The 27,077-nt window shown below is 44.1% G+C and overlaps 1 protein-coding gene and 1 long non-coding RNA gene across 4 annotated transcripts in view; both read left to right on the top strand.

Annotated features, from left to right (window-relative positions):
• Positions 1-205: 205 nt before the first annotated feature.
• Positions 206-27,077, top strand: part of PPP1R37 (protein phosphatase 1 regulatory subunit 37) — a 171,211-nt gene continuing 144,339 nt past the window's right edge. For 2 of the 3 annotated variants that reach the window (XM_073321860.1, XM_073321862.1), the window contains exon 1: positions 206-1,678. In XM_073321860.1, the coding sequence (XP_073177961.1) occupies positions 862-1,678 (817 nt within the window). In that variant the 5' untranslated portion in view covers positions 206-861. The remainder of the gene's footprint in view (positions 1,679-27,077) is intronic. The other variant, XM_073321861.1, reaches the window with a different exon arrangement.
• On the top strand, positions 9,382-11,883 carry LOC140902076 (uncharacterized). The gene is made up of 2 exons (XR_012156004.1): positions 9,382-9,473; positions 9,560-11,883. It is a non-coding gene; the product is annotated as an uncharacterized lncRNA (long non-coding RNA).

Genomic DNA, 27,077 nt, shown 5'->3' with positions numbered 1-27,077 from the left:
CCGACCCGACCCGACGTTCGCGTCCCCACTGGGCGCGAGCTGGGGAGGGCGGCGCTTCATGACGCGCCGCGGGACGGCGAGCTACGCAGCAAGCGAGCTCGCCTCGGTCTCGCCCCGCGAGTGAATTTAAAGGGCCAGCAGCCCGCGTGGAGCGGGTCAGGGAAATGCCGGGAGTATCACGTGAGGCTGGGTACTGGGTGCACTCTGTTTATTAGTAGCAGCAGATTCGCCCTGTCCGCGATCTCCAGCGGAGACCAGCGCTCGCCGCGTGGGTTGCTGTTGTAGGGGGCACTCAGCTCCCCCACCCCCCGCCACCTGAACGCGGCTCCATCCCGGGGTCTCTGCGTTGAAAGTGCTGCGCCGAAGCGGCAGACATCTTCACCAGGCCACGGCCGCCGCCGCCGTGTGTGTATAAGGAATTCCAGCCGCTGATTCGCTACTAGGCGGAGCAGTCCCCGGAGCGTCCCGCGGCGGCAGCCTGGCTCTGTGAGCAAGCCAGGGCCGCAGAAGCCCCTCCGAGGGCTGCGTGGGGTGAAAGCAGCGCCTCGGGCCCAAGTCCTTGGAGAAAGTGCTGCCGCGGATGGGCAGGTCGCTGGCGCACTCGGCTGGCGGCGGCTTCTCCCGGGTCCGCACCAGTCACGGGCTGCGCTCGGCGGGTGCGGCGGCGGCGGCTTTCCGGGGCGCGGCCTGCTCTGCACCCGCTGCCGGCCGAGCCCAGCCGCGGCCCCTCAGCCAGGCCGGGGAGACCTCGCCGGCCGCTTTGGCGCTGCCGGGTCTCGGCGCGCAGGGCGGGAGCGGCCCGGGCCCAGAGCGGCGGTGCGGGGGAGGGGGCGCCCCGGGAGTAATGCCTCCTGGGCCCGCATGAGGAGGGGAGAGGGAGCGGGAGCCCCTGGGCCCCCCGCACGCCCTGCCTGCCCCGCGAGTGCAGCCATGGAGTGTGTGCAGGTCCCCCCCAGGCAGCCGGGGAGTGCCGCTGAGCGGGACCGGCGGCGGCTGCTGCTGCTGCCGCCCCCGGGGCCGTCGAAGGAAGAGGAGACGCTGGGCGGCTTTGAGCCCTGGGCTGCCTCGCAGGCGGGAGAGGATGCTGCGGGAGGCCACTTGGGGGTGAAACTCCAGGAAAGTTTGGGCATGGCTCTCCTCTCCCATCTGGATGCCGAGATCCTCCCCTCAAAACCCAGCTCACCGGCTTCAGGAAACGCTCCCAGCGGGGAAATGGTGGACCATGCAACTGTGCCCTCTGCAAAGAGGGACTTGAAGGAGCCCGAGGGCTTAGATCTGGGAGAGGAGCGGTTGCAGGGGAAAGAGACTTCTTTGGTCGAGAGCCATCCACTTCAGGAAGCATTGTCAGCGAATGAGGATGCCTCTGGTAACCCTCACTTGGCTGCAGAGAGGAGAAACTTGCCGGAGATGGCAGCTGCCGCCAGAGGATGTCCCGGGGGAAATGAAAAATCTCTACTGCAGGCCCCTCTTTCCCCCTCACAGGAAAAGTTGACATCTCCGCCTTCCAATAACTGTTCTTTGGACTCAGCAGCCCCCAGTCCAGGGGGTGATCAACAAGTGGAGGCTTCTCCACCTTCTGAAGATGGAAAACTCAAGCATGGGGCAAAGCGGGTAACATTTCCCTCGGATGAGGACATAGTGTCTGGATCTCTGGAGCCTAAAGATCCTTGGAGACATGGTAAACTTTCAAAATGCTTTACACTCAATTTTGCTCTTCTCCTGGGGCTGGAAATTGTATATCATGTGAATAATCCTGTTAACTTCACTGAAGGTCTATTCACATGTTAAAGATTTTGCAGAGTTGTTCCCAAACAGGACACACTCTCTTTTTGACATTTGTGGTATAACAGGATACTCAAAGATTACTTTTCTATGAAATGTTTAAATATTAAGCATATTTAAACAAAACTGTGCAGTTTGTTTGAATTCCTAAAAATATATGCATCTGGTACTTTGAGTGTACACATGAACTTTATAAAAATTACAAACAATAATTAGGATCCAGTGGCAAGAACTGAGTGCTGACCTGATATTTATTAGTTATATGCAAACCTTTTAACATTCCTGAACATTCTGCACTGTTTTTAAGCACTTTTCTGATCCAGGTAGGATTGAAGCCTTGAAGTAATATAACCCCGTGTCTGTAGCACACCTTTTTCTCATTGTGTGTCATTTCTACAGCTCCACCGTTTTTAGTAGACCCCATGTTATTTTTCTCCATTTTTTTTGCATCACTGACTTGTGAAATGAGCAAATATGTCCTCCCAGAAATGTAAAGAAACTAGTGATCTCTCCACTAATGCTATGATAAATAATTACAAAGAGATTGCAACTGTTATTTAATGCAAATGTTTATTTGACAGTAACTGTTAATATCTTTAAACAATTTTCAGAAATAATGACTATTAGTAATGCAAAACCAAAGTTCACCTTATAGTGTATATTAAATTTGTATTTTCAGTGCATTTGTCATATTTATCAACCAGATTTTACTTAGTGTTTGCTTTCTGCTTTTACCCAGGTTAATGGAATTCCAAAGTGGCTAAAATAGAATTGCTTCACATATTATTTTCTGGAAATGGATTTTGGGTGTAGCTTTTTGAAGCAGGGATTCAGTTTTTGACAGGATTCTGGTATCTAGTTGCTGAAGTAAAGAATGGTGTGTTCAGTGTCTTAAAAATGACATTTCAAATCAGTGCAAAGGATATTGCATTCTATTATATTCATTAAACCTGGCCACTGGATGGTACTCCTGAAGCTCAAGACATACAGTAACTTTTTCTCAATGGAAATAAGGTTCATTTGTTTTTAATGTGGTATGTGAGAGGTGTGTCATTGTCTAGAGACTGTCTCTACCCATTGTGCTCAAAGTGATAAGTGCACAAAGGGTTAATTCTGTCAGCATTTCTGACTAATGAAACAGTTGGAGTCTTATAGTAATCTCTGGACTTCATAAAGTTCAACTACCGTACATCTTAATGAACATATTGGGCATTTTAGAGCAGTTAAAGATGTGGGTTTGTATGTGTGGTGAGGGCATGACAGAAAGAGGTGTGGGTCATCCAGGATAGTGATGGTACTGAAAGTATCAGGTCAAATTAATCTCTGAATTTGGTCATTGTTCTTAATGGTTTGTATCCTTGTAATTACTTTTCTAATAAATTTACTGAATACACAAGAAGTTGTATATACATGGGAGGACCATGTCTATACCAGCAGGACAGTGGGGTGGGAGGAGGTATTTTTTCATATTTTCTGTGTATATAAAGTCTGCTGCAGTTTCCACGGCATGCATCCGATGAAGTGAGCTGTAGCTCACGAAAGCTCATGCTCAAATAAATTGGTTAGTCTCTAAGGTGCCACAAGTACTCCTTTTCTTTATGGGAGGAAGAAATATTTAAGACTTCAGTCTTCCCTCCTCTTTATATAGCTAAATGTTTTAGTATAACTCATCTTTTGAAAATTGAATCTAACCTTTGGCAAGAGTGGTGATAGACTTCACTTCATTTCAGGCATAAGAAAATCTGAAGCTCTTGTGTAAATCTGATAAGATTTTTGGAATATAAATGGATCAGTTTGCTTTGTAGTAACAGGCTTACATTTACATTTAAAATATTTTAATGTATACTGCAGTTATTGTAGCAATGTGTGTAAAGTAATGCACTTGTTTAACAGAATGTTACCAGTGAGCTAAATACGTTTTTAAATGTTTTACTTGTAATGGCTTTATCACATGCAATTATTAGGATAAGGTACATTCTAGTCTCCTAAGGCTTTGGTCCAACTAACTTCTGTAGCTGACTTGTTGTGCTTGGCAAAACTGAACACAGGAAATTGATTGTGTTTAATTGAACCTCCTTGAAGACAGAGCACACAATGAATATGTGTGGACAGGACCCTTGTACAACTGGGTTGCTTCACTCCAGAGAAATGACTTACAAGTGTGAATGAGCCTCAGTACTTTTAATTGTACATCTATTATACAATTGGGGTGCATGTTTATAGGTCATATTGGCTACTAATTATGTGATGGCTTTTACTAGGCAGCTTGATTTAATGCGGTTGAATTTAGTTCAACCTTGTTAACAATCAATGCTTCAAATGGTTCTAAATCCACATGCATATTCAAATTATCTTGAAATCTGCTGTACCTCATCAGGGCCTGAGGGTAGGGTTAGTGGGCTCATTTGGTTCAGAGGTTCCATTCAGACACTCCTCTGCCCCAACACTGGAGCTTGGACCATGGGACTAGTGTGCACCAAACCGATTTATTAGCGGTTCTGTCTGGTTCTATAAATTGGCACACATCAGGGTCTGTGGCAGGGGTGGGCAAACTTTTTGGCCCAAAGGCCACATCAGGGTTGTGAAACTGTACGGAGGGCTAGGTAGGGAAGGCTGTGCCTCCTCAAATTGCTTGGCCTCTGCCCCCTCCCACTTCCTGACCCCTGACTGCCCCCCTCAGAACCCCTGACCCATCCAACACCCCTGATCCTTGTCCCCTTACTGCTTCCTCCTGGGACTCCCGCTCCTAACCGAAGCCTGGTACCCCACCCCCTATCCGACCCCCCCAGTCCCTTTCCCCTGACTGCCCTGACCCCTATCCACACCCCCACCCCCTGATGGGCCCCCTGGGACTCCCATGCCTATCCAACTGCCCCTTTTCCCTGTCACCTGACTGTCCATCCCCTACAGAACCTCCACTCCATCCAACCCCCCTGCTCCCTGTACCCTGACTGTCCCGCCCCCTGTCCACCCCTCCCACCCCCCCGGGACTCCCACGCCTGTCCAACCTCCCCTGCTCCCTGTCCCCTGACCGCCCCATCCAGCTGTCCCCTGACTGCTCCATGGGACCCGGCAGGAGCGGTGGGCCAGAGCGCGGGTGGTGCAGCAAGCTGAGGCTGGGGGACAGCAGGGGAGGGGCCTGGGGCTAGCCTCACTGGCTGGGAGCTCAAGGGCTGGGCAGGACAGTCCCACGGGCCCCAGTTTGCCCACCTCTAATCTATGGGCTACATGTACCTAGGTAGGGAAGAGATTTTTGATAGACAGTCCTTCCCTTGTGAGGTTTCCAAGAATGATTGCTGTGCGCATGAATAATCTCTGATGTGATTCTCTTTGGGCTAAAAGGCTTTAAAGGAAGTTCTTTCACAAGTTTTGCCCCAAGAGCTGAGCTTTTATTTTGAAAAGTTGATTTTTTAGATGGTTTTTTTTTTTAGTGCTCTAAAATTGACATGCCTGCTCATATTGTTTTGAAAATGGCTATGCCTCATCAGGGTGAGTCACTCTTAACTCTGCATTAATGAAGTTTTTTGGCAGTAAGTTGTATAAACACTACTCCTGGTAGTGTCAGCAACATAAGCCCTAAAGCTAGATCTCTAACAGAAGAGTTTGGGGAAGACAAAGATAAACAAAAGGAATGGGATGAAGACCTGGGCCAGTTTCTTGTGGAAAGCTTTTTTTTGTACGTTGTTTGTCAGCTTCCCTTTCAGTTACATTTTGACTTTTTAAATCTTTGGAAACTATAGGAAAACTGATGGGACAATGTGGGGTGTTTTTCTGAGAGAATTTGCTCTAACAATATATGGAAACACTAACATAATTGTGTTTGGTTTTTTGATTGAGTAATTTCGAAGTCGACTTGCTCATCTAATTTTTCCTTAATATTTAAGTCTTCCTTTCCCGTTTCTTTATATCCCAATTTCCATTACTAAAGAAATGGGTGCTTTAAGCACTGACAATTTATAATCCTCCAAGAATGACTTCTTTGAGGACCAACCCTTCCCTCCTCCATAAAATTTGATAGCTAATGTAATTACTTTAAAATGTTTACTTAGGCTTGTGGAATCGGATAGATCCATCCACCATGTATAAACCATGTGAGCTAGGTTTGGGGTGAACAGAAGCAAACCTGCTATTTCAGTCTAGGGCAGCCAAATACTAGCAGGGAGGGATAGCTCAGTGGTTTGGGCATTGGCTTGCTAAACCGAGGGTTGTGAGTTCAATCCTTGAGGGGGCCATTTAGGGATCTGGGGCAAAAATTGGGGCTTGGTCCTGCTTTGAGCAGGGGGTTGGACTCCTGAGGTCCTTTCTAACCCTGATATTCTATTAATCTGTTCTGTGATTCTAGGTGTTTCTGCTAAAATGATTAATAGTGAAATGGGGTGGATTTGATTTAAATCAATTTGATTTAAAATCACTAGTCAGGAAGACTTGGTTTAATCATGGATTTCTACATAAAAGTGCATTCTTGTTGGTTGTTATAACCTTAGTACATAGTCTTTACAACTCAGAGATGTAAGTTTCATTTTTAAAAGGTACATACAATACATTCTTAAAGTGATTTATTTTGAAAACTTTTCAGATTAGTTTTACAGCTATATCAGAAAATAAATGAATGATTGTTTTTTTCATTTACCAAAGGTAATTGAAGCAGTTCATCTCCCAATGACTTCATAAATATCTATCTCTCCAATTCAACAGGTTAATCATTAATATTTGGAGGATTTTCTTTCCATGCTGTATTAGGAGGAGAAGATCACCAGACAGACATTTAAATTGTTTTATTTAACTAAAACAACAACATTATGTATTCTGGTTTTTTTCTTCAACAGCAAACACACATTTTAACAAAACAAGCTATGCATTTTTGAATTTAGTTAAACATTCAAGTTTTTTACAATCAGGTTTGTTTTTGTTACAATTGTTTTAAACTAAAATATATAAATAGTTGATTTAATTTGTTGGGTTTTTTAAAAAATGTCAGCCAGGTCAGCATGGGAAACTTAAAATATTGGCTCCTGCAGCTAACTCAGTCATCTTCACTTTCATTTTCCTGTTTGTTCATAATCTGGAAAAGAAAAACAAGCTTTCCTGCTTTTTCAGGTCCCAAATGATTTCTCAATTTGGAATGAATTAGTCCAAAGGAAGAAAATATTTTTTCTATACTAGCAGAAGAAGCTACTGCTGTTAAGTGAGATTATCACTTCAACAGTCTCTGAATCCAAGTGCTTAAGTGACTTCCATCAGTTCACTGGTGTGACTTTCTTTAAAATATCATCATGAAACATATATTTCTTGAATGGTTCTTATTCCCAAACTGGGTCTGTTTTATGGACTGCTGCTTTTATAGGTTTTCCCTTCTAGTGAGAGAATGGTATGGTAGATCTCAAATCAATGAAGGCTACACTCAGAAAGACCTCAAGACTTCTGGAATATGTCTCTCAAACAGTTTCCCTTTTGTTTCTACTGCCTGTCCCTTGCTTCTCACATTTATCTCCAGACTTCTTCTCCTTGTCCAGATCTATTCCGCCCCTAACAATCTTCTATTCATTGAACTTTTTGAAACTTTGCACTTTTAGAGAGAGGTAAGGGATTGACTCTGTGTACACAAAATTGCACAGGGACAATAGGGTTGAGGTCTGTTATTTCTCACCTATATATTTGTTTATTTTAAAACATTTTTGCTGTTAACAGGCATGTTACCTCTGGAGACACAAATCCACAGTTTGAGAACTGCAAAACTAAGCATCTCTGATGGTATCTTCTAGACTGAGCACTGAGTCCCATTAGGTAGATAGAAATATTAACCTAAATAATCTATATAGAAGCCCCTGGAACCCCATAAGATTGGGTCCCTAATCCATGAACTATTGGAACTGCTTTACAAAACTTTTCTTAAACATTACACAAATATATTCTCATACTATAGAATTAAAATTTATAATCCCTATTCCATGATGAGATATCTTTGGGCTATAATGTACCTTAATTAAAACTGTCTTTAGATATGTTTTTTCCTCAAAGCATTTTATCAAAAAAATCCGATTTAAAAAAAAAAAGATCTTTTTTTTATTTTTTATTTTTAAAAATCATTTATTTTTATCCACCCTGGAAATAGTAATGTCAGTGGTTCAAGTTGTCAACAGAAGACTTCAATATGAATTCCCTACTGAACTTGGGCAATTCGCGTCTTGGAACTATTGTCCAAGTCTTACTCATGGGGAAATGCCGCACCAAAAAGTTAAAAATTCTGCACACAATATTTTAAAATTCTGCATATTCTTTTGTAAAAATAACAGAATATAATCACACAAATTTGGGATGTAAAATGTTAACTGGTTAACCGATTAACCGATAAGCATCCTTGTTATCGGTAAGGTATTCCTGTTGATGTTTAACCTGAGCTGCGAGACTCTGCCACTGGCCCTGCCCCCGGGGTTCCTGCGCAGGGCGGCAGCAGAGCTGTGTGGGGCCGGCAATGAGCGGAGTACCTGGGCACAGGGCTGGCAGCTGTCATCCAGGGTGTGGGGCGGAAGTGGAGCCTAATGGTTAAACGTTTAACCAGTAGACTCTTAGTAGTTTAAACGTTTACTTTTTTAAAATGCTATTTACATCCCTAACACCAGTTTCAATTTTTTTGGTAATTTATTTCAAAATATCTGTCAGCAAGTATGTCTGTAACAATACAGATGACAACAAAAATTCAGGAAATGTTTTTTGACAAATAGATTCCTTTCTAGGCATATTAATACAGAACTCTGAGTAATAATTCATTTAAACTACAATACAGAACTGTATTTCCCGCATCCCCCCAGAAGCAATGCAAAGGCTTGGGGGAGTCGGGGTAATGGAGTAGCTGCAGGAGAGGGAAGTAATTGCTGGAAAGGAGCCTGGGTCTGAACTTGGAGGGTTGTTGAGTATGGGTGGGGAAAAGTATGGAACAGGTTTTTTTTTTTTTTGGGGGGGGGGGGAATAGGAAAGGATTGTTAGGGAGCTTCCCCCATGCATACCCTGACTGACCTCTAGCCTCTCCCATTCAGTCAATCCCATGTGTCCTTGCAGCTCCTTCCCCATATGTCTGTGCCCTCACTCAGCCACCCCCTGTGGCCCTGCACTTCCATTCCCATTCAGCCCCTACCCCGGTCTGTCCTCCCCCACTAGCCTTTATGAGCCCCTGTCTGTGGCCCTCTTCTCCCCCAACAGTCCCATACTGTATCCCCTGTCTCCTGACCTGGCCTGACAGGCATTGTGAAGAAGGCACTGCAGGTTCTTTTTCTTCCTTAGCTGGCAGGACAGTGTTCTGTTCAAGTGCCACAGCGTTCTATGGTGGGCAAAAGCAGAACTACAGAACTTTCCAGCAGAAGCTATTTTCTGTGAAAAAATTAAATATGAACGGCATATTAATTATGCACGTGTGCAGTGGCGCAGAATTCCCACAGAAGCAAAGTCTGCAGAGAAACAATACAGCACCAAGGTCATGTTCAGATGGTTCTTTGTAACCATTGGGATAACTATTTAGAAATTCATCTAAAGAATTAAATTCTGTGGGGAATTCTGTGGTAAAATCTTAATCTGAATCATGGTGCATATTTCCCAAGACATTTAAGGAGACTTTTCTTTTTAAACAGTTCATTAAAAAAAGGAACTCTAGCGTAAACCTCTTTCATACTGATGTATCAGAAGGTCAGTTTCTTTTAGTGACTTATGTACTTGTGGCACCTTAGAGACTAACAAATTATTAAAGCATAAGCTTTCGTGAGCTACAGCTCACTTCATCTCTAAGGTGCCACAAGCACTCCTTTTCTTTTTACGGATACAGACTAACATGGCCGCTTCTCTGAAACCTGTTATGTACTGATAATGTAGTGGTTGTGTAGGTGAATCTAGAGTCCATAACTAGAGACCTTCTTTTCTGATTCCCAGAGGTTTGTAGCATATCTTGTTGAGTTGGTTCTTTTCTGCAAAATAGAACTTTTAATTTGTTTTTATACATGGAAATTATGTAACTAAAATGTGTCCATGCAGTGTATTTTAAAAATTGCATACAGATTCCAAAATTTCATTATCTAAAATTGTCTTGGCTGTAGTAAAATTAGACTTTTGGGGAGCAAAGGTAATCTGATTCAAACAAAATAAATGTTATGCACAACATATCTTGTCTGCCAAAGCTCTTCTAGGTACTGCTCATATCTTTGTAGGGAAATAAAAAGAGATTCCTTGAAGACCAGATCTTCTCAGATTCAGCATATCTCATTGTTCTCTGATCTTCTTGGCAGACAGCATGTCAAGAACAGAGCCTCTAGTCTCAAGTGTCTCATGTCACCCTTTCTCACTTAGCAGCCTTTGTGTACTTTTCATGTTTCTCTGTTTATTTTACTATCTAACTCCCCGCCCCTCAAAGAGCTGTGCCCTGGTGTTTTTTGTAGACCGAGATGCACTGCTTGTCTCATGCCATATCTGATATCTTTCAAAAGTCCTTCATCATAATAATTAACTTGGCTAAATGGTTCAGGTTCCTGTTTTTCTGTATACATTGCATGTTTTTTCCAGATGAGCTCTCCCCCATTCCATCTGCTCACTGTTCTAACCTAAGAATCATACTTTTGCAGGTTAATTGTCCTGCCTGGAAGTGTTTAATCTAAAATCCAGCTCGCAGCCTACCTTATGTTTGAGTTTAAAAGAGAGAGGTCTCATAAGAAATAACTTTCTTAACACTAATTCTGGTCTATATGAACAGTCAGATTAATCCTCATCTTTGAGCTCCTCCTTTCAAAAACTAACTTTGAGTGGCTTAACTCAGTGGCTCTCAACCTTTCCAGACTACTGTACCCCTTTCAGGAGTCTGATTTGTCTTGTATACCCCAGGTTTCACCTCACACAAACGTGACTTGCTTACAAAATCAAACCTAAAAATATAAGTGTCACAGCACACTATTACTGAAAAATGACTTTGCTAGTGCCTTTTATGTAGCCTGTTGTAAAACTAGGCAAATATCTAGATGAGTTGATGTACCCCCGAAAAACCTCTGCGTACCCCTGATTGAGAACCACTGGCCTAACTGATCACAACTGCATTGCATGTGGTAGCAAGGTGGGTTTTCATGTAGTTAAGAGGCCTCCTGTTTTCTAGTTTGTATTCAAATGATTCTAAATTCTGCAGCAAGGTTCCCTTGGAGGTATAGCACTATGGTGCCGTAGAATGGAAGTCTGAGGTAGCATTTAAATTAAAAAAACAAACTAACAAGCCTTTATTTTCCTACTGAATTCAAAATATAGTCAGCGTAATAAACCTCTCTATTTTAAATCATTTTTATGCTATCACAGGAATCTTCTTTCAAAGTTTGTGGACACTTTCCTGTAAACTTGGAACTTTTTGGTAAGTTAGGAGGGAGGGGTTTGACACCCAGAAAGGGGTGGAAGTTTTGGAATTGTAGAATAAACATATTAGCTTGTCTTTTTTTTTATTGATTATCTCAGTTTTTTTAACTCTGGCATCTAGAGTCCTGTCATTATGTTTCAGAGTAAACACAGAATTTTCTATATTCTGTGAATTGGATGGGGGTTGCCTGTAGCCACCTTAATTGGTTTTTCACTAAATTTTTCATACGTTTTAATTTTACCAGAGCACGGTTTAACAATACTTAATTAATACCTTAGAAAATTAGTAGAAAAAAAGGAAAATAAGTGAAAATCTAGAGACCTAGAAAGTGAGGGAATTAGAATGGGATGGGGAAGAAATCAAAGGAAGACAAATTAGCTTGCATAATATGGATTTACAGAAAGATGTGGTTAGAGGGCTTTTATGGTGAAAATGTCTTGTCACATCTTCCAGGAGCGGGAGAGCAAGCCCAAATTGTTCAGAGAGGATGGCGTTTTTCCCCACTATGAGGGTAGATGTTAAATCTTGCTCTTTTTTTTTAGCAAGGAGGATGTGGCTCTTTTGTAATGCCTCAGTCTGATTATTTTGTGTAAATCAGGAGTGGTGAAGATACTTTTTGGGAGAGGAGGATACGAGAAGGGGTTATCCTCATTCAGGAAGCAATAGTAAACTTCAGCAGAGGGCAATGGAGTAGTTAAATGCTTCTGAGGTGAAAGGAGCTATCATGAGACAGGACCAAAGGATATGTGATAAATTGGTGATCCTGTCTACTAGCTGGTGTCCTCTGTAATCTGTTCATTTTTTTTTGTTTTGGGTTTGATAGAAGTGGAGCACGCTATATGCTGCACCAATTAGTTTCCAAGCTTCATCCCCAGGACAGTTCCAAGCTATTAATTACATTATCCTGTGTAGGAGGGAGGAGGAATAGAAGACTCATAACAGTGGTCAGCTATGGCTGAATGGCTTGTGTGGGCATCCACGTACTTGGGAGGTACATTGCCTGAGTGAGGAGGTAATGGGTTCAAGGGATGCTCACATACTATTTATTCCATAGGATCCCTGCCTCACTTAAAATATGGGGGGGGTGTGGACAGTACTTAGAATGAAGGAATCTGTTTGTAGGACCCTGTTTCTTTTGTTACAAAATTGGAAAGTATGGAGAATGAGGTAGTGGAATGTAGGAAGGAGAATTATTTCCTTGTTGTCCCCCCACTTGCATCACTCTTCTGTCTTTTACTTTGTCAACTTCTTGAGGCAGAGACTGTCTTATATGTTCGATCAGCGTCTGGCACAATGGGGTGTTGGTCTGTTACTAGGGTACCTGTGCATTATTGCAATACAAATAAAGAATGGTTTAGTCAGTTGAATGCCATCCTGGAGAACTGAATTCTATCGCTGCCTCTGCCACAGTGTTCCTGTTTGTTGCTGGGCAAATCACTTAGATCAGTTTTTTCTCGGGTAGTCAATTGAATGTATACTCATTTTGTGACCTTTGGGCCCGATTTTGTGTGTGTGTAAGGACTGAGCGTGCACAGCTGAAACTGAATTTGATGGGAACTGTTGATGCTCAGCACCTTTGGCAGTAAGGCAGTGTGGTCTGGAGGAATAAGCATATGGGGTGGGAATCAGACATTGGACTAGAGACATTAGTTAATCCTCCCAACACTCCTGCGTATGTGTTACTACCCCATTTTACAGATGTGGAAACCTACAGAAAGACTGATTTTCCACAGGCCACTAGTTGAGTTAACAGCAAAAGTAGATTTCAGACTCAGGGACTCCTGATTCCCACCCTGTATGCTTGTGCTTATCCTCAAACGATGAGGATAAAAAGAAATTTTACAACTGTTTCAGAACAACATCGGTCCTGTGAATTGAATGAGGAAGGGGATACTGTGGAAAAAATGTGATGATGTAATTAAAGACTTTATCATAAAGTGTACGCACCCGGCACAGAATTAAGACTGCACAAGCAACTTAAATCTGGTATTTCCTAATTCTTGAGTGTTGGACTTTAACTGATGTTAAGTTTTTAGATTTCATGATTGGACACACTTCTAGTTATATACAACTTTTCTACTTGGGTAGGATTATTTTCCTGTTTTCTGTAACTAAGTATTCTCTAAAGTCATATATTTGACACTCAGGTGTATGGGTAATTGAAGTCTGAGTGCCCTATCCTGTGTATGATAGTGAGTCCACAAAAAGATGATCTGTTAGTTGACTTGGGGACACAGTTTCAGTTGCTAAACTTCAGTTATAATTACTAAATCCCATCCTGTCAATTAATGTAACTTTTCATGCATTTTGATTTTTCTCTTCATCACACTTGTGCATAGACTAGTTTGGATAAAAAATTAGTCTTAAATTAATTTTTGATTTAAATTGGCTTGGTTTTTAATTTACATGCTACTAGTTCTTTACTCTGTAGTCTTAAGTTGCTAATGTGGATGCCTTGCAATTGTTTAATTTCTTAATTGTTTGTAGAATTTCAGTTCTTTGCAGATCATAAGGACCATAGGGACCATTTATGATCCTCTATTTCAGGGGTGGGCAAACTTTTTAGCCTGAGGGCCACATCGGGGTTGTGAAATGGTATGGAGGGCCGGGTAGGGAAGAGTGTGCCTCCCCAAACAGCCTGTCCCCCGCTTCCTATCCGCCTCTCCCACTTCCCAACCCCCCATTCTCCTTGTCCCCCCCGGACCTCACACCCTATCCAACTCCCCCCTGACAGGCCCCCCAGGACTCCCACGCCTATCCAACCCCCCTGCCTCCTGTCCCCTGACTGCCCCCTGGGACCTCCATCCATGACTGCCCCCCCAGGACCCAACCCCCTGTCCAACTCCCTCTGTCTCCTGACACCCTCCCTCCCTCCCCCCCATCCAACTGCTCCCTGTCCTGACTGCCCCCTGGGACCTCCTGCCCCTTATCCAACACCTGCCCCCCCCCCCCCCGCTTACCCTTACCAGGCCGCTCAGAGCGGCAGGAGAGGCTTATTTGAAAGCCTGGGAGGTGGACGGGCGCAAGCCGCGCTGCCTGCGCAGCGGCATGGCTGCAGGGGATGGGGGATAGCAGGGGAGGGGCTGGGGGCAGCCTCCCCGGCCGGGAACTCAGAGGACAGGCAGGACAGTCCCGCGGTCCATAGTTTGTCCACCCCTGCTCTAGTTTGAGCTCCTGAATAATACAGGCCAGAGAACTTCCAAGTAATTTCCTGCATCAAGCCCATCATCTTCTGTTCTGAGCTATAATATTTCTTTTAGAAAGAGAGATCCAGTCTTGGTCTGTATGACTGCTCTTTTTTTTTTTTTTTTTTCACCCAGAGTGCTGTGATTTTGAAAAGGAGTAGATCAAATTTTACTGAGATTTTTGTCTAGTAGTAAGTTTCAAACTTAATGCTTGTTTATGCTGAAAGACAAGTCTTGGGGCCTCATCATCATTGCTGTGAGAGCAATACATAATTAACCAAATAACCACTGTTATATGTTCAACCAACTCCACCTTGGCCCTGTATTAGATATTTTCACCCTGTAAAGGTACTCAGACCATGACCTAAGCTCAAGTTTCTCACTAAGACACTTTTCCAGATCTCAGATAATTTTTGTGGGTCTTTTCTGAAACCCCACGAACTTTTTCAACATCCAGAACTGGATGTAGTATTCCAGGAGTGTTCTCAGCAATGCTGTATGCAGAAGTAATGTTGTCTCCCTCCCTCTGGTCAATATTCCGTTTAAACTCCAAACATGGGTCTATAGTCTCTTTACCTCAGCATTGCATTGAGAATTCATGTTCTGTTGGATATCGATAGTGACCCTTAAGTCCTTTACAAAGTCATTGCTTTCCAAGGCATAATCTTCCATTCTTTAAGTATAGCTTGTGTCCCTAGACACATGTATGTCCTTGCATTTGACTGTATTATAGTTCATGTTGTCTGTCTGTGCTTACCAAATGATGTGGATCACTCTATCAACACCCTGACTCCATCAGGTTCTGTCATCTACAAACTCTGTCAGCAAAGACTTTTTCTTCCAGATTGTTGATTTAAAAAAAAAATGGATAGTGTTGGGCAGTGAACTGATTTCTGCAGGACTCCACTTGAAATGCTGCCACTTGGGTGATATATCTCCGTATGTAATTGTTAATGGAGATCTCTCATCTTCTAATTGTGTTAAAATGTGGCATTGATTTTTTTTGTGCGCTAATTTTTTTTTTACTGAGACTATCACGTGGTACTGTCGGCACAGCTACCTTTATCGACCAGACTTGTAATCATGTCAATTTAATATCAAATTCATTTGACAAGGCCTATTTTCAATGAAACTGTGTCGATTTGGCATTAATTATTTTGTCCTTTAATTCTTTATTGACCGAGTTTGGTATTGGCTAGTCTGTTGTTTTGCTGGGATAGATGTCAAACTAAATTATAAAAAAAAGTTTCTTCTCTGTTCTCTTTCTCCCTGACAGACCTTGCCAACCTCTTTGGTTAAACCTGGAAATCCTCCTGTTTAAGTGGAGGTCTTCTAACCTAAACAATCTTTGAAACTCTGCTTGCTATACCATTAGCTGTTTGGTCTCCAATATTGGTCTTCCTTCTTTGCACTTTGGTGCTTTTTTTTTTTTTGAAGTTCAGTCCCTGCTGACTTGGACTAGAGGATACACTTTTATGGGGTACACATTTTAAAGCATTCTGATGTGGTGGAGATAATTCCCAGTAGAAGGATCTCCAAGAAGTTAGCTTGTGTCTCATTTCCACCCCATTATAGTTTTACTTTGTGTCCGATCTCATTCAATTTGTTATGCCTTCCTACATGGTTGTTACCACAGACGCAGTTAAGATTACACGATATTTTCCATTATAAGGCTGTGTGTTCAGTGGCTTATAACTTTGCCAGTCTTAAACTGTTGGAGCTGATTTTTTGGGAAAGCTTCGGCTAAAATGGTGGTTATTTCTCGGAATAGGGATGAGAAAAAATACATTTATTTTGTCTTTGTTTAAAAAAAAAAATTCTTACTGTTTGAGATGCTTTAGTGTCTCCATAGGGGCATGGATCAGTGTTCATGTCGCACTCCCTGATAGCTTCCCTGGCCCAGACCAGGTACTAATGATCCAACCAGCAGTCCAAATTTGGTGGTGAATCCTGGTCACATGCCACCTGAGGCACGTTGTGCATACGCGAAGAAGAGTGTCTCCATGCTTTGGAGCAGGGACTTGACAATTGGCAGGGGGTTGTGCTTATGTCAGGGATGTGTCTTTCACATTCTCTGTGAAAACTTGGCCAATTTATGAGGGTTAGTTTACACTAGTATTGCTACAGTAGTGCAGCTGTATCGATGTAGCTGTGCTGCTGTAACTCTGCTAGTGCAGTTGCTCTATGCCAGTTGGAGAGCTCTCCCGTCGCCATAATTACTCCACCTCCCTGAGTGGCGGTAGCTGTGTCAGTGGGAGAGCTTTTCCTGCCAACAGAGCACTGTCCACACCAGCAATTAGGTTGGTGTAAATTACATCGCTCAGTGGGTTGGCTTTTCCACAACACTGAGTGACTTAAGTTATACCATAGTAAGTGCTAGTGTGTACAGGATACTCCTGGGGGAATTCTGCACCACTGCACAATGCAGAATTTTGCAGAAATTAACGTGCGCATAGAATTTTTTTCCCGCACAGATACAGGCTGCAGTGCTGCTAGCCACCACTAGAGGATGATGGCCCTGGCAGAGCCCAGCTCGCGCACACAAAACATGGGAGAGGGGAGGAAGCTAGAAGGTTCCTGGTGGCTGCGCTTCCCAGCATGCCCTGAGGGAAGGGAAAGGTGATGTGCAGGAAACTCTGTGCAAGCCTGGGATTGAGCATCAGCCTGTTTATCCCTCTGGATCCCTGGCGTGGGGCGGGGAAGGGGCTGGGCTCTGGGGAAAGGGGATGTGGGTGTCTTGGCGGGGGTGATCCTGCAGCTGGGCTCTTGGGAGGGTCAGGGGGTGCGGGTGTCTGGGCAAGGGGGGGGGCCGTGGCTGGGCTCTGGGGGTGGTGGGGGCAGAGAGACAGGACTGGGTTGTGATAGGGGTTTCTTTAACTCTCTACTGTTGGGTGAATTTTTGTTTGTCTGTATTGTTACAGACATACTTGCTGACAAGAATTTGAAATAAATTACCAAAATAATTGAAACTGGCATGATTATGTAGTGTTATTTTGACAAATAAAATTTGTAGAGTTTTGCAGAATTTTAAAATCATGTGTGCAGAATTCTTAATTTTTTTGGTGCAGAATGCCCCGAGGAGTACGAAGGCATAAGACTCGTTCATTAGGCAACCCTGACTCATTCCCAAAGCACAGTTGGTCCTGTTAAATTAATTAGGCAGGGGTCCTGTGGAAATAGTAGTTTGTGGTCTTGTTACTGAAGACTGTCTCATAATGCATATACTGAATTAAAATTTTATGGCAAATCTTATTTCTGGTATTTCCTAATTTTTTTAAGCTCTTGATTCTGCATCCTTAATATTCTTTTAACAAGTGTTTATTTTAGGTAATTGATTATAAGTAAGGCTACGTTTTAGTGAAGGGTATTTTTAGTAAAAGTCCTGAACAGGTCACAGGCAGTAAACAAAAATTCATGTTCCATGACTTGTCCATGACTTTTACTATATACCCCAATTAAAACTTGGGCCGGGGGGGTGGGGGGGGATGTGAGTACTCGGGGGGGGGGGGGGGGGGCGCGGCAGCCTGGGACCCTGCTGGTGTTGCAGGGGGAGAGTTTGCAGGGCTTGCAGGGACTCCCTACCTGGATCTTGCCTGTCCCTGCAGCTCCTAGACGGCGGAGGGGCCAGGGGGCTCCGTGCACAGCTCCCATTGCCTGGGAACCGCAGCTGGTGGGAGCTGTGGTGGCGGGGCCTGCAGGCAGCACGTGGAGCACCCTGGCCCCTCCTCTGCCTAGGGGCTGCAGGACCATGCCAGTGGGAGCCAGGGAGCCCCCCCCCAGGTAAGTGTCCCTGTCTTCCCCCCCCCCCCCCAATACCCAAACTGCTGCTGCTGACCCAGGGGCTGCCTGGCTCAGGCAGCCCCTGAGCCAGCACCAGCCGCTGCAGAGGTCACAGAAAGTCGTGGAATCTGTGACCTCCGTAACAGACTTTCAGTCTTAATTATAAGTGGGGAAATTCCCTAACATTCTATCTATGGTGCCAGTCGCCATCTTGAGTACCTCTCCATCATTAATGTAAGTATTCTCAAATAGCTCTGCAAGTTATGAAGTACTGTTATCTCAGTTTTATATTTTTGGGAAATTGAGGCACAGAGAATAAATAACTTGCCCAAGGTCACACAGGAAGTCTGTTGCAGAGGGGAGAACCAAAGCCAGGTCTCCTAAGTCTGAGACACAGCTTTAATCTCTAAGCCATTCTTTTCACTGGCACCAAGGAGGCAGCTTCCCATTCTGTTCTTACTATAGTCACAGATGGTCCAGGTCACTTACTGTGCCCCTTGTGAAGTATATTTTTTCAGCACCTTGCTTTTTTTATTGCTATTTGGAAGTTTTTGGCTACTTCTTAGCTTTACTACCTTTTCATTGAGTGTGGAATATTTATGAGCAATCTCTAGAGTCATTAGACTCTATTCGGTTTCCATTCTTTGGTAGACTGCATCTGCCAATTCAGAGACAGGCTGTCTGGAAACACCTGCTCATTTCTGGGTAGGAGGCAGCTGTGAGGAATCTCTGCTGGGTGTGTCATGTTCTGGGGCACAATCCAGACCAGTGTAGGGCTGTGTCACCGCTTGCCCAGTAACCCTGGGTGCCTTAAATGCTCTGCTGCTGTGGCTCACAGCCTGAACATGGACAGCCAACAGAGAAGTATGCACTGAGTGTCTTTGTTAATCAGCTATGACTCAGCACTCTGATTCCGGCAGCCTGCTTGTTACACCTCAGTCATGCTGTAATAACTACCAGCCTTGATGGCAATTTAGCCAAGTGAAAAGAAAAGGAGTACTTGTGGCACCTTAGAGACTAACCAATTTATTAGAGCATAAGCTTTCGTGAGCTACAGCTCACTTCCTCAGATCTGAGGAAGTGAGCTGTAGCTCACGAAAGCTTATGCTCTAATAAATTGGTTAGTCTCTAAGGTGCCACAAGTACTCCTTTTCTTTTTGCGAATACAGACTAACACGGCTGTTACTCTGAAACCTGTCATTAGCCAAGTGACTTCAGCATCTTTCAGTCCTGAATTTTCCCAAAACCAGGTGTTCTGCAATGTCCAGCCCTTTCCTGGACCGTTTGGAGGAATAATAAGGTTCATTTGCTCCTTTAAAGCATTGTTTCCCAAACTTTGGGGGGTGGGGGAGCATCAAGAAATTCCAAGGGGGGGTGCAAGGCTGTGAAATTTTTATAACAATTTTTTTTCAGTGTAAACATTTTTTAGTTTTTTTTTTTTTTTAAAATTTATTTAGTAGATCAGAGATGGGCAAACTATGGCCCGCAGGACCGTCCTGCCCGGCCCTTGAGCTCCTGGCCAGGGAGGCTAGCCCCCGGCCCCTCCCCTGCTGTCTCCCCTCCCCTTTATCTGCGCTGCCACATGGGCAGCGCAGCTTGTGCCCGCCCACCTCCCAGGCTTCCAATAAGCCTATCCTGCCGCTCTCCACGGCATGGTAAGGGGGCTGGGAGCAGGGGGAGGGGGTTGGATAAGGGGCAGGAGGTCCCTTGGGGCAGTTGGGAGACAGGAAGCAGGGGGGGTTGGATGGGGATGGAGTTCCAGAGGGGTGGGGGGTCCTGGGAAGGGGCAGTCAGGGGAAAAGGAGCAGGGGGTTTAAATTATGAACTGAATTTGTTTAAAGGGGGGTTGGATGATGGTAAAGGAGAGGTGGGGGGGGCATGAGGGTTTCTCAAAAATTAAAAAGGGGGACATGATGCTGAAAAGTTTGGGAACCAATAGGCTTTAAAGGGTCTATACCGAACATCTTGCCACAGTAACTGGTGTTAACAGTCACTTCAGGTACAGCACTGAGTTTGTGTAGATTTAAATAAAACAAATTTATTAAGAACGGGACATAGGTAAAGTGATGCCAAGTAAAAGAAATAAAGGTGAAGATGGTTACAAGCAAAATACTGAAAGTGAAAAATACACATCCAAAAGGAAGGTAATCTAGGAAGGTACAGACTCTGTTTAAGATGACGTCTCTTTGCCCAGCATGACTGACTGTCAGGATTTTCCACAGACGAACAGGGTGCTATGTGCCCTTGTCCTCTTAGATGAAAGATAGCTTGGGGTTCTTTTCACCTCTTTTCTAATCCAGTGAAATGGATTGCCCCTCCTCCCTTCCCAAAAATAAAGTTCGTTCAAGCTGTGAGGAAGGAGACATGGAGTCTGGAGAAGGAAGTTTCATGCTGGTTTCATCCCCCACTGCTAGTTTCAGAGTAACAGGGTAACCAGCAGGAGAGTGGGGGTGTGTGTGTGTGTGTTTGGGGGGGGGGGAGGGGGTGGTGAGAGAACCTGGATTTGTGCTGGAAATGGCCCAACTTGATTGTCATACACATTGTAAGGAGAGTGATCACTTTAGATAAGCTATTGCTAGCAGGAGAGTGGAGTGGGGGGAGGTATTTTTTTCATGCTTTGTGTGTATAAAAGATCTTCTACACTTTCCACAGTATGCATCCGATAAAGTGAGCTGTAGCTCACGAAAGCTTATGCTCAAATAAATTGGTTAGTCTCTAAGGTGCCACAAGTACTCCATCCCCCACTGCTGTTTGCTAAAATGCAAATTGATCTGTTCTTACCCTCTCCAATGCAAATAAATGGTCTTTGACATGTGATTGCTGATTGACTCAGATGACACCTGACTGGAGGCATCAGCTTGTCCTTTGGGAGAAACCTGTTCCTCGCTCCCCAGACTTGTCTGGTAAACACACTTTAGTTCCACATTTCTTGTATGGTCCCTTGGGCATTTACTATACATATACCATGTAAGAATATTAATGATCAGTGTGTTAAGTTTTCCAGGGATACCGTTACATTATGTATATCTGAGATAGTTTTCAATTAATGAATTGGGACACACTGAACTGGTCAGGCTAGCTAAAACTCCCTAGATACCAGTGAGCCTCTTGCATTGGGTTGCTATTAGAATAGAGGTCCCCAAACTGTGGGGTGTGCTACCCTAGGGAGACATGTTTGGGAGGGCACATTCCCCTCAGGCAGCGGAGAGGGAGCGCCACCCAGCTCTGCTCCTGGCCCTGGCTGCTGGCCCCAGCTTCAGCTCCTTTACCCCATCTGTGGCCCTGCTTCTGGCCCTGGATCTGGCGGGGCGGGGGGATAAAAAGTTTGGGGACCACTATGTTAGTCATGGTGTGATGGGGGGAAGGTCTAGACTTGTCCTAGTAGTAGTAGACCTAGCTAGTCTGCTACTACTGTTGAGGGCATTAAGCTGCTGTCTTTGGGGAGCGCTTTCCTCTGGGTCACTTTTTCCTTTTACTAAGTATGAAGGACATGGGAGCTTCTGGTAATATTTTTATGAATATTATGTTTATGCTGTTAGCCTTTTGAACTTATGTAGCAAACTTCTGCTGTACCTTACCTCTATCTGCAGGAAGGTTTAGATGTGAGATGTTGGAAGCATGGAAACTTCAGACTATTGTGTGGAGATGGTCCTGATGCTATGGTCCCAAGGGATTTTCATGGAATATTGTATCTATAAATGTTTAATTTGTATCTTTGTGTGCTATGGTATTCTGGCTCTATGGGGGATGGTTACAGAGCTTTCTGCAGGAACAAAAATCACTTGGAGATAACTAATGCAAATCCCTAGACAAGTAAATAAGTTTGTAGAAGTGCCACCCATGGAGGAAACTGCATATACTCATTTTGACTGGATTCAAGAGCCCCAGCATACAAAGAACTTAGGTTTACAAAGGATCAGACTGAACTGACTTATGTCAGTTCTTGTATGAAAGAGCTTCACGAGACTTCACCAAGAGGGCAAAACCTTGCTGGAAAGGTTTGAAGGACTTTGAAACCTACCAGGGTCTCCATGTGGAAGATGGGTGACACCTGTTAAGCTTTGCATACATGTAGAGCAGGGGTGGGCAAACCTTTTGGCTCCAGGGCCACATCTGAATATAGAAATTGTATGGCGGGTCACGAATGCTCACGAAATTGGGTTTGGGAGGGGGTGTGGGCTCTGGGGTGGGGCCAGAAATGAGGAATTCAGGGTGCGTGTGGGGGGTGAGGACTCTGGGGTGGGGATGAGGGGTTTGGGGTGCAGGAGGGTGCTCCGGGCTGGGACCAAGGGGTTTGGAGGGGGATCAGGGGTGGGGCAGGGGGTTGGGGTGCAGGTGTGTGGCTCAGGGGTGCAGGCTTCTGGAAGCAATGGCATGTTCTTCTCTCCCCCCCCCCCCCCCCAAAAAAAAAAAAAACAACTCTGGCTCCTATGCAGAAGTGTAGCCAGGCAGTTCTGCATGCTGCCCCATCCTCAGGCACCATCCCTGCAGCTCCCATTGGCCATGGTTCCTGGCCAGTGGGGGCAGCAATTGGGACAGGGGCAGCATGCGGAGCAGAGGGGGGACATACCACTACTTCCGGGAGCTGCACAGATTGGCCCCTGGAGCTCGAGGGCAGGATTAAAATGGCTGGCAGCCTGGGTCCAGCTCATGGGCTGTAGTTCTCCCACCGCTGATGTAGAGTGTTTGTTTTATGATGATTTCTCTAATGCTTTTGTCTTAAATAAATGCATTTTGCTTTGTGGGCTGGTCACTGGTACACCCTGCCACTTCCCCTGGGAAACCGCAAAACTGCGGGCACTGGGCTAAAGTCAGACCTGTTAGGATAATCACAGTAAATTGCAAGGGAATGTCAGCCTAAATCCCTAGTCTGGAGGGAGAGATGTGAACTCCCGCCTAAAGAAGACGATGGCTAATCGCTTGAGTTAGTGGTGCCCTCAAGGAGACCATGAACAGGGGTCTTCAGGCAAGAAACCCAAAACAAAAATTTCTAGACTAGATAAAAACCAGAGGCAGTAATTGTAGGGAAGCAGACTTAATGCACTCGTACCTGGAATAAGTGGGACCAGACAGCTTTGCAGGAAGTGCTAATCTTTAGGTAAGAAGAGATGCATGTAGACTTTTGTGTTAATCCTTTTCTCCAATTGCTGTGTTCCTGTGGATGGATAAACAGTACTTTGCTTTGAAGTAGCTGTACTGTGTTGCTATATAATCACTCACTGGTCACAACTCATGAAAGGAAGGCTCTTCTGCAGATGCCAAACCCAGTTGGGTCTGCTAAGGAAGCACAGTCGGTAAACAGGGATGTTATAGCTCAGAGACCTGGTCTGTGAGGTGAGAGAAGAATGAGATTCCACCCCAGGATAGAAGAAGGTAGAGGCATTCCTGACACCAATGAGGTTTCAAAGCTGCAGCTTTCCTGTAGCTTAGTTTTCTCTTCCTCCAAAAGTGAATTTGATTCTGGCCAAAGCTTCTGGAACAGTTTGCTAGAAAAGAATTTGATCTTGCAGACTGGCAAAGAGAAAAGCAAGGAGAACTGGAAGAGTTAGTTACCATATGAGCCATAGTGTCTGGTGGTTGAGTTCAGAAAGAAAAGTAACTTTTAAGTTTCTTGTGTAGGATCAAACAGACAAATTTAAGACCATCTACATTCACCTCTTGCCTGGGAAAAATTATTTTAAGACATTGAGTTTACTGATCCTCCCTTTAGGAAAAACAAACCTAAAGATCAATAGTTACCTCACGTAGTCAGCTCAGGTTTTACAGATCCTTCTCTTAATCTTCACTTACGCCTATGTTGTCACTAACTCAATACTGATTGCAAAGGAATAGTGCCACAACCAACAAGCTTCTTTATCAGATTTGCCTCTCTTTCCATAGAGAGCAAGGTTATTTTCTTCTCCCCAGGGCAGTTCCTGTTCCTCTGGCTTGGGAAATCAATGACGTAGATCTTGTCTGCACAGGGAAATTGACTGGAACAAGCTATTAGAGAAGAACTCCCCATGTGGACGCTTGATTTCAGTAACTTGAGTGATTTTAACAGATTGTTTACTCCATATAAAGCTGAGTTGGAGAATCTTTTTTTCATTTATGCATTTAATTTATATAGTACCCGAGGAATTTTTTTTTTTTTAATTATTTGAATGGCAACACAGGTGAGGGGGTTTGTTTATTGCCCCTATAAATCAAAATGGCCAACCTTCTGAAATGTAGTTTCCCTGTTTCATGTTTAAATGTCTGCTTCCTTGACAGATTTTGTTTGTCTGTAGAATTATACGCAGAAATGTGGTTTTTAAAATAAAAACAGAGTAGAAGAAACCATCTGGCACAGTTGAATTAATTTGCAAATACTAAGCCCAAAATAGCTTGCTTGTTGTGGCAGATTGGTGCTGTGTATTCTTGAGTAACTGCTATGACCTCAGAGCTTAATCTAGGTATTTATTGACTGTACGTGAACAATTTGCATGCTTCTGCTGGTTTGGCTGGTGATTTGTGGTTCCTGACTTTATAGCTTGCTTTTTATGAAAACCGTAATTACGTATTGAGAGGCATGTTTATTTTCTGTACTCAAGCTATAAAAAAAAGATGCATTTAAATTTTTGTGAATGAAAGCGATGACTTTCCTTAACAAAATGAAAAGAGAAACTTCCTTACTTAACATGTGGGCTTTTTTGTGTGTGTGTTTAGGTAGGTATTGTTTTAAATTTTTCCCACTTTTGATTCCTAGTTTTTAGTGCATAATTTTCTAGAGGAAGCAGTTTGACATATGGTTAATTCATGTTAGCATCTTTGTTTTAAACCTGTAGTTTCTAGCTTGAGCAAAAAGGAATCTAGTTTAAATAAAAGTAAAATTACTGGATCCTTCTAGCATAGACCATCTGTCTCCAGTGCAGTTGTCTCTTTTTGAAGACTGGGAGGAGCTTGATGAAAAAGAGAGGAGCATGCTAATTTTAGAGATTCTTATGATCCAGGATATTGCTGTGAAGATTACATTAAACTATTTTTTGATCTATTAATTGATCACAAAAGTACTCCTAGGTAGCAACACTGCTTTTCCTTGCATGTCGTAGTAACAGAGGTTTTAAGTCTTTTTCAGTTTTGGTTTGTTCAAGGTTTAAGTCACCCGGATGTGAGTAGTGATTGCAGTGCTTCTCACGAAAGCTTATGCTCAAATACATTTGTTAGTCTCTAAGGTGCCACAAGTCCTCCTTTTCTTTCTAAGGTGGTTGTATATTACTATACAGCATATTTTCCTTTGGTTCTGTTTCCTTGGAATTGTATTCAAAAATAGGTGTACAGAATAAACATTAGAAAGGCTGGTAGAAGTTAAAGCATCAGCATTACATGAATTTATACTAGAACCATGTCTTTGTCTTTTGTGGTGCAGTGGTGAGAAACTAATCTGGGACTTGGTGGATATGCTCTTATAGAAAACATGAGCTAATGCAGCAAGTTAATAAATAACTGTTCTGGTTACTTTTGGCAGCTGCTATACCATTCTGTTATATATCGATTGGGTACAGTGATGTAAATGTTGGCAATGATACGTTTGCAAATGCCCTGTTAAATATTGTACAGTAGACACATGGGATAGTGAGGTAAAATGAGACCTTAGCTTGTTGCAATTAATTCTATCTAGTATTCGTATTCTTGATGTATTGTCTGTTGGTAGCAACATGAACCGTCTTCAGTAGTAACTAATTCTAACAAGGAGAGACCACCAAACCAAAGCTTATCAATATTGATTTTACACTTGTCAATCACATCATGTGTTTCTGAAATGGCCATTTGTAGTTAAAGTAGAAACCACCATACCTACATTGTGTCTAACTGTTTGTGATTTAGGTTGTGTTTTCCATGTTCAAATTCTGTCTTCGTTTTCTTGTCGAAGGCAGGACTTCTGGCATGGCAGGTAGAACACCACAGCAGGTGAGTGAATTAACTTTTTCTTTTTTAGCTTCTCTTCCCAAAGGGTGGGTTGGTTGGTTTTGTGATGGGGCTCACTTAGCACTATGGCACCTCCTGCTGGCTGTCCTGGGGATTAGCTCTGTTCACTAGCGTCCCCTCCTCTGGTGGTGCCTTGCTGCTGTCACTTTTGTTCCAGCACCCGAGCCACTCCCAGGACTGCGGCGTTCTCTTCAGTGACTCTGCCCTCCAGCTGTGCCACATTCTATGCCCCCCTGCCCTTCTGAGGGACCTGCAATCTCTGTCTAGCTACTTCTCTGTGGCAACTGCAGTCCATTTTCCTGGGGCTGCTTCCCATGTGGCTCCAACTCCCTCTTCTATCGTTGCCTCGGCCTGCAGGCCCTAGCAGCCAGCCAGAAGGTCTCTCTAGCTCCCCAGCCCCTGCTTGCAGCGCTGCTTTGTCCCTGATGCTGGTGCTCTTTCCTCCTGCTAGGAGCCTGGTCTTCTCCCCTTAACTTAAGTCAGCTACTGCCCACTTCTCTGCCCTGCAGCCCTTCTTATATGAGCCTGCCGGGCCATGATTGGCTGCTCCTTTCAGCACCTTTCTAACTGACTGCCTCTGGTGCAGCCTCCATAGGGCTACTTTCAACCCCTTTTTCTGCCAGTGAGGGGCAGCCGCTCCATCATACACCTTCCCCTTAAGACTGCAACCCTTGGGGGTAGGGATGTCTCCTGCCCTGCATCTGTCTAAGCTGTTCCCGCTGGTTATCCCTCTCTTGTTTTGCACCTTCCAGCAGGAAACACACATTTTCCTTCTTATCCATACTGGGCCTGGATTCTCTGGAACTCTAAGTTCCCCTTGGCTACTTGCAGGGCCTCCTCAGCAGCTGCCAACTTATCCTCACGCGGGGACTCTCTTGGGCTCTTACTTTTTCCTGTTCTCAGGGTGATGCTTGTGTTCTCCGTTCTGGTAGGGACATTCTCCTTTCCAATGTTCCTGTTGCTCGCAGGCATCACATTCACCCAGTCAAGCCACCGGCCTCCTGGCCCTG

This window comes from Lepidochelys kempii, chromosome 23 (assembly GCF_965140265.1).
Source record: "Lepidochelys kempii isolate rLepKem1 chromosome 23, rLepKem1.hap2, whole genome shotgun sequence".
Lineage (NCBI taxonomy): Eukaryota > Metazoa > Chordata > Testudines > Cheloniidae > Lepidochelys > Lepidochelys kempii.
The sequence above is the reverse complement of the archived record's forward strand: the minus strand, read 5'-3'. Positions and strand labels throughout refer to the sequence as shown.